Source organism: Anolis carolinensis, chromosome 1, assembly GCF_035594765.1.
Source record: "Anolis carolinensis isolate JA03-04 chromosome 1, rAnoCar3.1.pri, whole genome shotgun sequence".
Lineage (NCBI taxonomy): Eukaryota > Metazoa > Chordata > Lepidosauria > Squamata > Dactyloidae > Anolis > Anolis carolinensis.
This window is the reverse complement of record NC_085841.1, coordinates 124,422,088-124,439,513: the sequence shown is the minus strand read 5'-3', so window position 1 is coordinate 124,439,513 and position 17,426 is coordinate 124,422,088. Positions and strand designations below refer to the sequence as shown.

Genomic DNA, 17,426 nt, shown 5'->3' with positions numbered 1-17,426 from the left:
CAGAATATGAAAATATTCTAAGCTGAGTCAATGTCATTTGAAACAACTGGTACCAGTTTTACCGCATTTTCTATTTCCTTCACCCAATTATGTCACTATATGTCTGTCTCATCCCGCTGTCTGTGACAGCCTTTTTTCCTCGTGTGCTATAAAGGCTGTAAGACATGTGATTGCCTCCGTGTAGTGAGAAAGTACTTAAAAAGAAACAGGAACACATGCTCAACTTCCAGAGATGATACACATAACCATGCTATAGACTTGTGCTCTTCAGGCTACCTGATCCAGGGGAGCAGCAATTAAACTTTTCTATTGTTTCAGTTACTCGTTCCATATTTGTGCCGATTAGATTAATCTGTTCTTCTCTTTGGTGGAAACCCTTCAAAAACTATGAGATTATAGTTTGAGGACCAGCATTTTCAGTATCACTGCTACTAAGGATGCATACACTATTTTCTCATCCTTGCTTTCTGTCTCTCCTAGCACAAATGGACTAATAGTAATCTCTTTGTGCAAGATGAGTAATCATCATGCTTTTTGTTACCTTTTCCTTTGGAAAAAGGGAGGTTGCAACCATTACATGAGGTGTGTGGAGACAATTTTGTCTAGGACATTCCCTCTCTTACTTTTGAGGAAGCAGGAGGGAGAAAGGAGAGCCCCAGACACAGTTTTTAAAAAGAAATACAAGTGGAGCCAGCTGGGTCTGGGACTTTCCCTCTCTTAGTTTTAAGGAGGGGGAAGGGAGAGACCCAGACACAACCAGCTCTAATGTACACAAAGAAAGGAAAAATACTGATTTGGGGAATCAAAAAAGGGGTGTAACTATTATGTGGTGGGGACTCTTATGCAGTGAATTATGGTATGGTAATAGCTAGGTTTTAGCTGAACATAACACAAGAGTTACTAATTACAAAAACCTGGATGTTAGATTACGAGGAAATAAGGACAGTAGTACGACCATTATATACATTCTCACTTCTCCAGATTTACTTGATAAAGTCCATGTACATTGAGGTACATCAGCAATTATTTGCATATTTAGATTTCCCTGGCAGGATACATGGTAGGGCTGAATGACTCCATGAGCATGAGTGAGAAATCATTAGGTATTAATTGTTCTGTCTATAAACTTAATTAGGTGAATCTGTCCAGCTGGTCCATATGGATCAGTTTCTCTTGCCACAGCCAGGTATTCCGCAAAGTGAGAAAGATGAGATGACACCAGCTAGTATTTAAACCACTAGTATGAAGTTCTCATGTGGGAACATCATAAAGCAAAATGCAAAAAGTATGTGGAATTGGCAGTGGTGCAGCACCCTAAACATTAGAAGGAGAGGTTTGGACTACTGAAAAATAATTACATTAGATACATAAGGCAAAGATACCTATCAACAAAGTATTGAGGAAACACCACCAGTGTTGTTAGAAAGAAATTCGGACAAGAATGAAAGTTGGTCATGGTCAGTCATCAGTAATTGACTATTTCCACTCCTCAACACTCACTTCTTGCAATGGTAATCCTTTCCATTTGTGGCTGAGGAGATTCAGACCCATGTTACTAGCTCCATGTAATAATGTCCTATATATCCCTCCTGCTCACTCCTGATGGTTGCTTGAAGACTCATTGAGTGATGACTGACTCCCAAAGCCATAAGATCAATTAGGGTCTTCCCACTGGTTCAACAGGTAGTTTTCATTGCCACTTCCTTTGCAAACTGTATGTTGATCTTGCTAAATTTAACTAATACAGAATGCTTTCAATAATATTTAATGTCTAATATATGGGAAATTAAATAAACCCATTGTAATTGTTCCATATTTGCATATGAAAGAAATTAAGTATAAACATCTCCAAATTATGTCCTGCTTTGATGAAAAATGTTTTAGGATCAATAATTGCTCATGCTTGTATTTAATATCATGTGAAAATCAGTTTTTGTTTTCATCTCCTTTCATCTCACATTATCCCTTGAGCAAATAATATTCTCAATTACTTAGGCTACCTTCTACATGTTGGATGATTTTATAGGAAAATTTGGTATCTGGAATTTTGTTTCAGGTTGGCCTAGCTGATCTTCTACTTATTTTCAAACTCAGATACATGTTCAAGTGGTTTTGCTAGTTGTCACAGAAAACCTTTGTTGTGAAAACATTTTGAAATAAGTGGGTATTGCATTACTTTGAAAAGAAAAAAAAGGCACTTCACCAAACTGAAAACAATGTAAATCAACATAATATTTCATGAGCAAATATAGCAAATTACAAAGGGGTTAGAGTTTGTAGGTAAGGAGGAGTGAAATAGCAGGTGAAACTTTCATAAGTTTGGCACAGTTATGCTATATATATATATATATATATATATATATATATATATATATATATATATATATATCCCTGACCTTGCTTCTATTGTCTTTCATCTCTTACTTAGAATATAGGGCATGTAGAATACAAGTATAAGAGCCACATTAAAAACACTGATTTGCGCATATGCATTTGCTATGGATGGGTCAGAGCATCTTGTTGCAAGTGAGAAAAAAGGTCAAAGCATGTTTTTGTATATAGGGTTGGAAGAACAGTCATGTTTATGAACAGTGCAGCCAGCCTGCACAATCTTCCAAAAGCAATAAACATGATTTTGATCAAAACTACATTATGTTGCAGAAATGTTGTATACATGTGTAACAAATCAAAAACCTATTTCAAACTGCAAAAATTGCAGGAAATTTGTGTGCTGTATTTTATAATATACCCCAGGTCACCTCTTACTCGCCAAGTTCCCACTGGGACTTTTGCAGCTCCAGGCTCCGACTGTGGCAAATATTAAATTATTTCAGAGCCGCTTCCATGTCAAAGAGCATGTGGCTTCATGCTCCACTTGATTGTGTGTGCATGTGCTTTCAAGTCGCCTGTCAATTTATGGTGACCCCATGAATTTCATAGGGTTTTCATAGATAAGGAATCCTGAGGGGTAGTTTTAGCTCATAACAAATCAGTGCTTTAATAAAGGGAGCAAGTAACCTGGACTTATGCTATGATGCCTAGGCTAAGAGTATTCTTCCCACTGGATAAAGTGTATATCCTGCAAAAGTATTTAATTACTTACTTTACTTAGGCAATCCCTCATAGGCTGAGGATGATGGTCCTCCAGTTGTGGGATCTTGGGGGTGGGCCCATAGGTGGCTGAAGAGACCTATTCTTGATCCGCATGTTCTCCCACATGAGGACATTGGTTTCCAGGTGGAAGGCGGTCTCGGTCAGGGTTGGCTTGACGCTCCTTCCTCTTGTCATGTTTCTCCCTTAAGCCCTCCATTTGTGCCTCTTCGAACTTTGCAACACTGCTGGTCACAGCTGACCTCCAATTAGAGCACTTCCCAGTTCTCAGTGTCTATGCCACAGTTTTTAAGGTTGGCTTTAAGCCCATCTTTAAATCTCTTTTCCTGCCCACCAACATTACGTTTTCTATTCTTGAGCCAGGAGTAGAGTAGCTGCTTTGGGAGACGGTGATCGGGCATTCGGACAACATGGCCAGTCCAGCGGAGTTGATGGCGTAGGAGTATCGCTTCAGTGCTGGTGGTCTTTGCTTCTTCCAGCACGCTGACATTTGTCCGCCTGTCTTCCCACGAGATTTGCAGGATTTTTCTGAGGCAACGCTGATGGAAACTCTCCAGGAGTTGATTGTGCCGTCTGTAGACCGTCCACGTTTCGCAGGCTTAAAGCAGGGTTTGGAGGACAATGGCTTTATTAACAAGCACCTTGATATCTCTACGGATGTCCTGATCCTCACACACACTCTGCTTCATTCGGAAAAATGCTGCACTCGCAGAGCTCAAGCAGTGTTGTATTTCAGTGTCAAAGTTAACTTTTGTGGAGGGGTGGCTGCCAAGGTAGTGGAAATGGTCAACGTTACACCATTAAGCTGTATTCCTGGCATTGTCGAGGGGTTAGCTCATGCCTGTTGGAAGAGCACTTTGGTTTTCTCGATGTTCAATGAGAGGCCGAGCTTCTTGTATGCTTCTGCAAAGATGTTTAGAGTGGCTTGTAGGTCTTCTTCTGGATGCGCACAGACAATGCTGTCATCAGCATATTGGAGTTGTATAATAGATGTTGTGGTGACCTTGGTTTTGGCTTTCAGTCTGCTGAGATTAAATAGCTTGCCATCTGTCTGATAGATGATTTCCACTCTGGTGGGAAGCTTCCCATCAACAAGGTGAAGTATCATAGTGATGAAGATGGAAAATAAGGTAGGGGCAATAACACACCCCTGCTTGACACCTGATTCCTCCTTAAATGGGTCACTTTGGGAGCCGTTGCTGTCCAAGACTTTTGCCATTATGTCATCAAGGAGGAGCCGAAGGATGTTCACAAATTTGTCAGAGCACCCGATTTTTTGGAGGATGGTCCAGAGAGCACTGCGATTCACTGTGTCAAATGCCTTTGCAAGGTCAATGAATGCCATGTACAGAGGTTGATTTTGTTCCCTGCATTTTTCTTGGAGCTGTCGTGCAGTGAAGATCATGTCCACTGTTCCTCTGGAGAGGCGGAAACCATTCTGGGATTCTGGGAGGGTGTCTTCTGAGACAGGAAAAAGGCGGTTTGTAAGGATTCTTGTGAGGATTTTCCCAGCGGAGGTTAGAAGGGAGATACCGCAATAGTTTCCGCAGTCTGTTATATCCCCTTTCTTGAAAAGGGTGATGATGGTGGCATCCTTGAAGTCTGCTGGGATTTTCTCGGTCACCCACCCACACTTTTTCAATGAGCTGGTGGAGTTGTTGTATTAGCTCAGGTCCACCCACTTTGAAGATTTCAGCAGGGATCCCATCAGGTCTGCTGGCTTTGTTATTTTTTGTTGTTGTTGGCTGATGGTATTGCTGACTTCTTCCAAACTATTAATATTAATAGTACTGGAAAAATATACATCAGATAACACAAAAAATACTACAAATTAAGTTCCCATTAAAACCCAAAATGTATCTACTAGGTATAACAAGCCGGAAATTGAAGGAAAACGAAGATAAAATGTTTTTCTTAATGAGTACGGCTGCAAGACTAGTTCTAGCCAAAGTTTGGAAACAAAAAAATGTACCCACTACAGATGAATAATTATAAAATTGCTAGATTTAATACAAATGGACATTCTAACACAGAAATTAAGTGACGGAAAAAGAAGACTGACTGGACAAGCTTCAGAGATTTTATTCAAAAAAAGTGGAAATATACATTCATAATAAACCTATCTGACGCATGAAGACAAAAATTTCTTGAGAGTCAACTGGAAAAGAAAATGAATAAAAACCAAACAAAACTCCTTAAGAGGACAATGGGAAGTCTCTCTCTCTCTCTCTATATATATATATATATATATATAATATTGTTTCTTTTTTCTTTTTTGTTTTTGTTTTCCTTTTTTTTATTGTGTTTAATATATATATACTTTTTCCTCCTTATTTTTTTCCTTCTCCTGTACCTTCCTCGTGTCTTTTCACCTACTTTCCCCTCCCCACCTCTCTGCACTATTCCTACCAATTTTGTTTTCCTTGCTTTTGCTGTATTAACACTTATAAACCAATAAAAAATTAAAAACAAACTAGGCAGTGCTGCAAGCGCATCCCTGGTTTGTTGTTGCGGGATTTGTGAAAGGGCCTCTTCAGCCACATTGGAACTGCAATTCAGAAGGTTCTGGTAGTGCTCTTTCCAACATAGTGCATTGGCACCTCTTGGACTATGTAATTACACGTGCCAGAGACAGCCGCGATGTGCTTCTCACAAGAGCCATGACAGGTGCTGATGACTGCTGGACAGACCACAGGTTAATCCCATCCACGATGGCCATCAAGATTGCCCCCAAACGCAGACTCCAAGGAAGAAAAACAAGGCGTAAAATAACACCCAAGCCCTTCAAGAGCCCTCCAAACGAGCCCTTCTCCAAACAACACTCAAGGATCCATAGAACACCCTGAAAACGTTGAGGAACACTGGAACAAACTGAAGATTTCCATCATCTCAGCCTGTGAAGAAACCATTGGATATCAAACTAAGAAACATCAAGACTGGTTTGACGATAATGACAAAGAGATCCAACAGTTAATTGATAACAAAAGGAAAGCCTTCCAAACATGGCAGAAAGACACCAGCTGTGCTGCCAAGAAAAAGACCTATGCTAGTGCAAAAGCTGAGGTCCAAAGAAGGACCAGAGAACTCAAGAACATCTGGTGGATAAAAAAGGCTGAAGAAATCCAACACTTTGCAGGCACCCATGATGTTCAGGGATTTTTCAAAGCCACAAAGATCATCTACGGACCAAGAAACCATGGCATACAGCCTCTACGCTCATCAGCTGGAACCAAGCTTCTGAAGGACAAAACATCAAAAGTATTTAATATTGTGTTAAGAATATAAAATGCTTCTGTGAAAATCATTTTTTCTCTTACAACTTTATCTTTTTGCTTGGATTGGGTAAAATTTTATCCTGAATAAGAAGTTTGATTCACTTCTTGTGGAAAATTCTTGGAATCTCATCTTACGTTCTTTTAGAACATAGACTCATTATTTCACTAGGAAGAATTTCATCAGTATTCAGTTCAGTGTGTGGTCATTCAGGCTGAAAATTATCACAAGAGCTTATTTTTAAATGGAACAGCAGCTCCCTCTAGTGATTTTCTGTTCACATTCTTCTTGAAACAGTATTTAAATTATCTGTACAGCTTGTACAGTACTATCATGAAATCAGAAACAAAGAAGGAATTCAGATAGACGATCTTAAAACATAATTATCTGCATTGTTCTTACGTATTGTTTCATATTTGTACCATGTCATCCAACTTCATAACCACGTTCAGTCTCACTTTGAGGAAAAGGCAAGATATAAATTAAAATAAATAAACAAACAAACAAACAAATAAAATTTATAATGAAAGGATTAGCAGATTACCTTTCCCAAATTTTCCACTTGTTTCTATGATGTACCTATCAGTGATTAAAACTCTCCATCAATTGCTTCTTTTTAATAGGTTTTATTGCAGACATGTCAACATTCGAAAGCAACTCTATATCTTGTGCTTTGTCATTTGAAGTCTGCTTTCAATGTTGTGCTTGCTGAAGAACCATGAAATACTTTCATTCATCATCGTCACAGGATATGTGCTGTCATATCCTGTATGGAACACTGAAAACCAATCAAAAAGATGTGGAGGAAATAGAAATGGCCAGTATACTGCTAAGTCTTCTTAAAGAGCCTGAAATGGTGAAAGGGAGCTGAGGAGGGCCTGGGAAGAGAACACAGTAGAGTCACTCAGCCAAGACTTGCCATCCAGAACTGTGGAAAGAAGGAAGACATGGAAAGTGATCTCTGCCTTCCAAAGTTTTCCAGAATGAAAATATTTCTGGTAATAATGAGTACAAAGGTTAGATTGATCACACATAATGTGAACTGAAAATAAGGAAGTGTGAACAATGCATACAACCCATTTTCAGCAACACCACAGTTTTTTGATATATACTCCACCAAAGAGATAATTACTTTCACCTCTCAGCATGTCACTGTCTGAATGTCCTTTCAGTTTCAGTCCAGTTACATCATTAGCCACAGCATTACTTATAGTTGTTCTCTACTGTATTCCAGTAGCTTGTTGAGTTCCCTCAGATCTGGGAATATCATTTTCTGGCACTATCTCTTGTTATCAATTTTGGATGGACTCATCATATAGTCTTCATGGTAGAAGATACTCAAAGGGAGTTTACTGTGCCTCCTTTTGCAGAGTACTAACAAGGGTTAGCTATGGTTCCACTGTTGTTGTCTATGAGAAATCCAACTCTAGTGTCACCTTCCACTACTGCTGCATCTCAGGGCCCCTTCCACACAACCCTATATCCCAGAATATCAAGGCAGAAAGGCATATTATCTGCTTAGAACTGGAAATTATGGCAGTGTGGACTTAGATAACCCAGTTCAAAGCAGATATTGTGAGTTATTCTGCCTTGATATTCTGGGATATAGGGCTATGTGGAAGGGGCCTCGGTGGCTATTTGGCACATTTAGTCTTGCTCTACATCAGCAGCCTGCCTAACATAGGAGAGCCTACCAGCAGCATAGTCTCTTGTCTCACAGGAGCACATGATCTCACCACCACAGAAAGATAACACCATGGTGGGGAAAGAGATATTAAGGTGTTATAACCTTGTGGGACCACACCAAAGAGTCAATCCTCTTGAACCTGATGTGATTGGCATTTTGATGGGGAAAAAACAAAGGCACAGGAGCTTCATCACTGTAGTGACTATGAACATTCTTGCAGTAACGGGTAAATTTGCTGTTTAAGGGCATCTGTGTGTCCTGTCTCCCCAGTGATTTGTGTGAATGAGACTGACTGATTTTAATAACCATTTAATCTCTGGATACATAACCCTTTGATATGGAGGGCCAACTGTATCTTACCTGCCTTTTTTCATACAGAGGCTTTGGAAACAAGAGGGACAAACCCTGAAGAACCCTTTTCTGGGGCCCTGCCACACAGCCATATTACCCAGAATATCAAGGCAAATAATCCACAATATCTGCTTTGAACTGGGGCCCCTTCCTCACAGCTGAATAAAATCCCACATTATCTGCTTTGAACTGGAATATATGGCAGTGTGAACTCAGATAACCCAGCTCAAAGAAGATATTCTGGGTTATGACTGTGTGGAGGGACCTTGGATTATCTGTGTCCACATTGCCATATATTCCAGTTTAATGTGGATTTTATCCCACTATGTGGAAGGGGCCCTAAAGTTCCTCCGTTTGACCAACAACACTGCCACACTAGAGCGTCAATTTCTTCACAGCCTTCTACCTACCTTCCAAAGTCCTTTGCCCCATCACATTCAGGAGAGGAGGAAAAAAGCGTGATGTTCCCAACTATAGATTAGAAAGCATGATTACAAAAGAGTTTGATTCTACAGAGATCTAGACTAAAATTTCATAGTGAAGGAAAGGCACATCTCTATTGTGGAAAAGTACTCGTTTAGTTTTACTTATTTTAAAGTTTTATATAGGACTTTTTGTGGTTATCATTGCTGTGAAATGGATGTCTTAAGTATATTTCTGTACAATTATTACCAAGCAGAAATATTTCTCCATATTTTTCAATGTGAGTTACTGTAATAGACATTTGTGTGACAACTGAAATTCCATTATTCTTTCAAACATAGACTGAGGGCCCTTCCACACAGTCATATAACCCATAATATCAAGGCAGATAATCCACAATATCTGCTTTGAACTGGGTTATCTGAGAGGGGGAAAGAAGAGGAGGAGAAAGAGCTGCCACTGCCACCTAGTTATGGAATCTACATTTCTTTAGTTTGGATTATGATAAATAGATGGCATGTTGCTTTTAGAGTGCTTTGGTACTCTGAACAAATTTGCCCAAAAGTGACTTATTTTGTATAGCTCCATCACAAAGAAGATGTCTGAACAGGAGCATGATTGACACATTTCTTTTTGGGGTGCATTACAGAGATGCTTTTTACAAAACAAGGATGACAATAAATGGCATGTTTATCTTTCACCTGGATTGGATTATATAACTATACTGTTTGAGTTTTCTGTTTTAAAAATGTAATGTTTTAAAGAAGCATAGCGAGCAGTTGTGCTGTGTTTCTTTTTGTCAGCAGGGATCTTGATGGTGCTTGCCCATTCACTGCACTCCTTTGAAACAGATGGAGCTTGCAGGAAAATGTTTTAGTGTCAAAATACAAATCATACTCCTTTGTTGTTTCATATTTGCCTCATATATATAGTTTTGTTAAGATTCTTTGCAACATGATTAACAAGCCACGCCACTTTTAGGGAATGTATCTTCAAAACAGCTATTTGAATGTAATGGGTGAAGTGAAATCGTTGTATCACTGCCATCTGTAATCTGAAAGACTTTAGGATAAGGGATACTCACCCTGTACAGAAGTGTTTAATTTTGACATCTGGATCTAGTAATCTGCCACTCCAGTTAATCCTGTTTGGAACGTATCGCTTAGACATTTTGAGAGTGGAAGGCTCTCTCAGGATGGCTCTCTTAGGACATTCATCTATAGAAATTTATTATTTTTGCTGAGGATTGTTTATAGTTCCTTGACAGTCCACTTGTTTCCTCCGATCATTTGTCAGTTCTCTTAATCTGTAAATTTGCATACCACATACTTTGAATGTTCTGCAATCAGTCAATGGCTTGAAGAGCTATTGTCAGTCAAAAGAACACCAAGCCAGATGGACTTGAGTTGAGGCATGTGACAGCTATGTAAATGTTTAATATTGTTGACAACATAAAGTTTGAAAACCTGCCTTGAAAAAGTCATATACATTGGCTGTCTTTGTAAAACTATTAATGTTGTATAAAAAACATGAAAAAGGCTTTAGGAAGTATTTTGTGAAAATACGATGGATGATCACCTTGTACACAAACTTACCTTCATATATTATAATTCTGTAAATGCACTTTCAAAGGTTACAAGAAATGAGTAATGTCTAGTAACTTAATGTGGTTAAAAATGTAATGATTAAAATACATTTATCACAGTATCAAATTTAACTGTTTATATTTTCACCATTCAAGGGTCCTCCAGGTGTTCCAGGATTTCACGATTCCTTTAAAGGCCCATATTATCAGGTATGGACACTTAATTCTCATGAGAAAGGATTGAAGATATTTTATCTATAGTTGGACAGTTTCACCAGCCTCCAAATGTTTGCATTTCTTTTGCATTACTGTATTGAACAGGAGGGCTGACAAAAATAGTAAATGGGCAGTGTAGGGCCTTGGTGGGAAACATGATGCAATCCTGAGGGATTATCATCCAAAAACAGATCAGCAGGTTAAAACAGAAAGCATTTTGGCTCTAGGGTTCCTAATAATGATCTAGACAGTTCTTGGGTCTGCGTATTATTTCCTTTGGGTCTGAGACGATCTTAGGGTACCTTTGGAGCTCAAGATTGTCTTGGCAGCCAGGGTGATTTATTCTGAACCCACTTGGACTTAGTTTCTTCCTACTAAAACCAGCCTGGTTGTCCTCATTCTGCCCTCATGAGTTTAATTTGATAATTTCCATTTCATTCTAATTCTTATTTGGTAAATTCTCTGTCTCTGTGATTGCAAGTCAACATAACCTACTAGTCAAGTTCCAAAGAGTTGATATATCAATTCAACCTTCCTCCTTTGTGCAAAAAATATGGTAAATAAGGCACTTCTATTGTAATCTTGATGAATGACACAATTCCATTTTGTTGAAATACCATACTTGTTTTGCTATGTGCACTACACCTCTTCAAAAAAGCCATTCTTTTTGTGTTCATTACACACATTTGCACATATGCAAACTTGTGTGCTATTGGTGCATTCAGTAACCGATTCCAGTTTTTGTTATGCACATCTTGATAGGTTATAAATTTTACAGTTTCAAAATCTTGTTCCACTAGTCTTGAATTATTTGAAGGACTCCTTTCAAGATGTTCTCTAATCCATTATGTGTATGAAAAACTAATTAAAGTGGACGTCCTTCTGCTCTTTATTGTGTACAGTTTGCTTCCTATAATCACTCTTGGTAGACTTGGCATCAGTTTTAGTAGCTTCTTAATTCCACATAATTTAAGATTAACTATGTGGCAGGTGACATGAACCACAGTGGAGGTCCTCAGGGTTTGATATGTATCTGTCTGCAAGATTCATATTTCTTGCTCCCATGAGACTCTACAAATTCCTAGCTCCTATCGTGTTTCCCAGTTAATATCTTCTGGCAAAATGTGAGCCAGCTGTTTTGCCTGCAAGAAATTAATCATCTTTTAAATCCTCTTACAGTATACCAACACACTTCTCCTTTCAGCTGTCCAGTGAAAACTGTGTAATGACTTATTCTCAAGCAAGAAACTTGCAAGAAAACAAGTGCTAAGTTTAGTTTTTCAGATGATGGCTCACTAGTCTAAATTTCAGATTTAAATAGTTAGACTCTCTGGAACCAGAGTTTCAGCTTGCAACAGGGCTGATTCTTCAAGTCCTATAATGGAATAAGTAAATTCAAATCTATATACTGTGTTAGGAGAGTTCTGAAACGCTATTTGCTTTTTTAAAGATATTAAGGAACCCTTAAAAGAAATACACTTCTCTTATCACTATTTTACTTTTTATGTCATTTATCTTAATTGCCGGATATCTGTTTACAATAAAACATGTATATGTGTGTATGAGGGGGGGAAACCCTTATTTTTCACAGATAAAAGCTCAGATTCCATTATTTTTGAATTCCACAAATTTATTTAAAATGAATGTGATAGAAATTAAGATAATCCGTTTAAATTACTGTAAGTTAGAGCTCTGACTTTTTGTTTTGTTTTGTTTATGGTTGGCTCTCCCTGCCCTGCCTTAGCAATGTTTTTTGTTAGACAGGAGAAGACCAAATCTTAAAGGGATGCAGACTCACTTCCACTATTTATTTAACATATTATTTTTTTACAAGGTAACTGGGTAAAGGAAGAACCTATGTATGTGATCTAAAGGGCTAATTTTACTAAACATACCAAACTGGTTGCAGGAAGTAGTAATAAAACAGTTTAGTAAAATTAGCCCTTTAGATCACATACATAGGTTCTTCCTTTACCCAGTTACCTTGTAATTTGAAGCACACATCTTTACCATTGTTACTTTGAATATGTACACACAGATCATTTTCTCTTCTATATGCAAACTCAGTTGGTGATAAAGGGAGCCAGTGAACTGGAACATTTCCATTAGAATACATTTCCAATATTTAAACTTTATATATATTCTGAAAATGTTATCTCCCCTTCCCGCTCCTAATTCAATTTTATCCATCTGGTGATATTTCAATTGTGAACTTAATGAGGAACTAGAATGTGCAGTGTTATGAAAATACACTCATAATCAATGCTGTGTGTTGAACAGCTTGGAAAAAGAACTTCAAAATGCTTGGTAGCGTTTTAGGTGAGTAATTATGTTTACAGCTTTCTGGTCTGTTCATTTAAAAACAATAAAAGAACCAGACTCAGATATGCTAAAGTGAGACATATTCCTAATATGAAGGCCAGACTTTTCAAAGAAGTAGAGAGGGAAGAAGCACAAGCAAGTCACAGTGGGTCCTATTCAGTTGTGTGCCTCTTCCAGAAGAAGGTAACGGTGTTGATGGGATGGAGTCCCCCTCTTTCCAGCAGCCTCCTGTTCAAATCTTCTCCAGAAGAGTGGAACACCCTCTGTAACTGATCTGAATGAAGCAGAAGGGAGAAGAGGAATGAAGCATTGCATTGAGCAAATTGAAGTCTCTTCACATGTTAAGTGGAATCAATAATTCCTACTAGTTCCGTTATAAAATAATCTCTTTAGTTTTCACATCCTGAAGTTCACAAACCAGGCTCCTGTGAAGCCTGGGTGGTAGGTGGCCACCAGAGACACTCCAGAAGCTTCGTATTTTTCCTCTTTTCATCCTTCAAGTTGAAAGTGTATACAGCTCAAGAGATCTGGGCTGTTCTCATTGCCTTCCCTTCAATTTCTCCATCTTGTCTTCCTTTGCTTTTCTCTCAACCTGAGGCAGATCAGGACAGGTGAAACCAGAGCAGTCTATTGGAGCCTCTTCTTGTGGCTGTTCTCTCATTCTCCTCTTCAGCATGAAGTCCCTTTGATTCTTTGCCTGTCTAAACCCATTTGCTTGAACTCTCTGTGTCAGAGCAATAATATAACAGTAATCACAAACGTGTCTTTTATCCTCCCTGCTTAAAGTTCATATGGAATCAAGTATTGCTATTTTTATGCAGAATAGCAAACAACAAAAGTTGAGGACATGTTTTAGACTTTCATACAAGGAATTCAGTTTCAAGTTGCTGAAACTCATTGGGTGACCTTGAGCCAATCAATCTCCCTGCTTCATGTACCCCAGAGGGTTGCTGTGGGGATGAAATGAAAAGTGGGAGAGCCTTAACTGGTGCTTTGAGCTTACTGGAGGCAACAAACCACAATAACAGACTATAACTGTAAAAAAGCAAATGAGAATGTCATGTACAACAATAGGTTTTCCAGATCAGGACTATCCTAGGACCTGAGATTTCTGAGCCAGAATGTGAGACCAAAGGATTACTTAATGTGTTATCAGTTTACTTAATTATTAATCATAAGCTGCACTTCTACAGAGTATTCAATTAAAATGAGAAAACACTAAGTCTAAGTTAATGAAACAAATATAGATGTACACAGTTTTCAAGAAAGTGGTCTAGTCCTGAGATTTCTCTGTGTTGCCCTGACAACTAGAGAAGACCTGCAGGCTCCATATAACATTCTGAAAAACATTGGTGTAAAAGCTGAATATAAATATAAGCAATAAAAATGATACCCCCAGAGGATCATCTCTAGGTCTCAGTGGCTGGGATGCTCCTGACTTGGCATTTCCTATATATCACTATAGGAAAAAAAGTGAAAAGTAACCATAGTGACAGTGTGTTTCATTATCTGTCAAGATAACAAATGAGTGACAAATGAAGGTCAAATTTGTTTTTCTCAAAAGAGTCATCATGAAGAAAAGGCCTCAAAAGGTGAAAAGGTAAGTAGTGACCTTTGGCAAGGGATTTGGCGATAGCACAGATAGTTGGTTTCATGTGACTAGTTGGAATTAAACATGACTTACATTTCCTGACTCAAATCTTTAAAATGAGTTTAAATAAAAGGGACACAACTATGGAAGAATATATTTCATGGTTTCATGCTTATTATTTTAACTGTATTTTAATTAACATGGTCCTGAAAGGTGTGACAACTTGTGCAGTGTGGATCCATTGCATGCAACACAGCTGAAACTCAAGTAGAAGAATGCTGAAAAGAATGAAATTTCCATGAAATTGCCCTCCTGGAAACTTTGGAGAAGTTTGCAGGGCAAATACCAGTAGTTGCACTGCCAGTCACACATATGAGATTGAGCTTCCCCTCTTACATTTAGGATACATGAGCAAGTCTCTTGAGAAATACAGAAACTCAGAAGAGGCTTCTAGCAGTCTACTCAGTAGCAACATGGCATGAATTAAAAGTTGCTTCACACATATGATATGAGTAAATGAATTCAGTTGGCATGTGTGTTGAAACTGAGATGCATAGCTCAAGAAAGGCACCATTTGAGTTATACCATTGATCACATGATCTTGGCACATTTGAAAGCATGGTTACTCAAAACTAGGTCCCAATTCAATGGGTCTTATCTCTATTAAAGTAGTCACCAATAAATTCAAGTATTGATTTGATTTCCTATTGATGGAACACTTCTGTGTCCTGAATTCCTCTCCTGAAATACTGAAATTGTAAAATACTGACACACTCAGGTAAATGTTATCATATTGCTTAAGTATATTCTGCATTCTACATCTGTAGTTTATGCATGGATATAGTAATTCAGAATTCTTTATCTGCTGATGCTTTGGATTATAACATTTTGTTCTGTACTCTCTTACTTTTTATAAAGCCAACATCATGTTTAAATGTGCCTTGACTATTAGTTCCTACCTTAACATGCCAGTTAGTTGCTGCATTTTCCACATGCCAGCACTCCATTTAAAATATCTACAGAAAAATTAAGATTTCTTACACTCTCATAGGGGGAGACTTCTGAGAAAGGAGAAAAGGGGGACCCAGTAAGTATATTGGAAGCCTGTCATTATGGTCTTAATCTTTTGTATTTTTGAATTTTCTCTCTCTGTTGATTACTTTACATACATCTGAAGAAATCCAGACATAAGTCTCACTTAGTGCACTTTGATCAGCCCATCCTTATGTTTTTATTGACGTGTTTTAACTTTGTCTTATTAATGGTTTGATTTTAATCGTATGTTTTACTTTTTCATTTGTGCGTTTTTGGTATTTGATGTTTTTGTATGTATACTCTTTTGCATTTGTAAGCTGCCCTGAGTCCCTGCGGGGAGATAGAGGCGGGGTACAAGAATAAAATTGTTGTTGTTGTTGTTGTTGTTGTTGTTGTTGTTGTTATATCTGTACATAAAATACAAATTTCAGATCATGAGCAGTATATTGCTTGTATGCTAGGTGACTGATTGAAAGCAGGGAAACAAATGGTCTTCCAATTATTGCTGGATAACAGCATAGTTTTGCAATCCAACAATATATGGAGGGCTACATATTCCCCATTCCAAATTGCAGTGAACAGTATGAAAGAATATAGTTCAAATAGTCTTCTTTCTGAGAGAAACTACCTGTAGCAGGTTCTATCTGCATTGTATTTTAGTATATAGATGACTGGCAAATACTACATCCACCCATTTCTATCTGGGAGATTTGTGTGTGTGTCAGGAGCGACTTGAGAAACTGCAAGTCACTTCTGGTGTGAGAGAATTGGCCAAATACAAGGACGTTACCCAGGGGGTGCCTGGATGTTTGATGTTTTACTATCCTGTGGGAGGCTTCTCTCATGTCCACGCATGGGGAGCTAGAGTTGACAGATGGGAACTCACCCTGCTCCCCAGATTTGAACCGCCAACCTTTCAGTCAGCAGTTCAGCTGGCACAAGGATTTAACCCATTGCGCCACCAGGGGGCTCCTAACTGGGAGATCTCAGAGCAGAACAGGGATCTTTCTTCCACTACAGCATGCAACCCACCAAAAATATGATCCAAACTAGGTCCATTCTGACAGCTTTAGAACCATGGGCATTTGATTTTAAGTCCTTGGCAAGGAGTGGCCAAGTTTCAGCTAGTGAACTGAATACAAGTAGAGAAAGCTATCATCACTGAAGGACATTTGTCATTGATCATATTACTTTCGGTGAAGTCAGGGAGAGTTGTACCCAGTGCTAGTGAAGAGGCTTTGTGCTAGTGAAGAGCACTTCCCCTCATATAGGGTAAGGCATGAGATTTTGCCCCCTTGTACCTTCCTGCTCCAGTACTTCATGCCTTATTTGCTAAACTTCCGGAACATTCCTTGACTATAGTAGATAACCAATAGAGTAGCAAACATTGAGTTCCCTGTCTTACACATTTCAACATGCCTTCTACTAGTTCAAGGTCGCCAGTGGAAACAACAGAATGCAAATATCACCAATGTTTGCTATTACTGTAAAAACATTGTGTACTGACAAGACTTCAAAATTTAATTGAGTACTTGTATTACAATGCCTTCTTGACAAGATTAAAGTGAACTTTTCTCTGATATATCAGCTATCTGCTGTACACTTTTTTTAATCTCTAAAGATGCAAGCTTATCTCACTTTTTTTGAAAATATTTATTTAGGGTGCACCAGGAGAGTCTGGTCCTGCTGGGCCTATTGGTAGTCCAGGACCTCAGGTATGTTATTAAATTGTATTTTATCAGTGTCATTGGGTTTATGAGTTGTCTTTATCAGTACAATAGTAGATTACTATACTTTTTAAAAACTTTATTTATATCCTACTTTTCTTCCTA

General features: G+C 38.4%; 1 protein-coding gene across 3 annotated transcripts in view; it reads left to right on the top strand.

Annotated features, from left to right (window-relative positions):
* The window catches only part of col19a1 (collagen type XIX alpha 1 chain), a 280,321-nt gene that overhangs the window by 185,527 nt on the left and 77,368 nt on the right, over positions 1-17,426 (top strand). For all 3 annotated transcript variants that reach the window (XM_062982112.1, XM_008118858.3, XM_062982115.1), the window contains 4 exons: positions 10,587-10,640; positions 14,533-14,568; positions 15,611-15,646; positions 17,256-17,309. In XM_062982112.1, the coding sequence (XP_062838182.1) occupies positions 10,587-10,640; positions 14,533-14,568; positions 15,611-15,646; positions 17,256-17,309 (180 nt within the window). The remainder of the gene's footprint in view (positions 1-10,586; positions 10,641-14,532; positions 14,569-15,610; positions 15,647-17,255; positions 17,310-17,426) is intronic.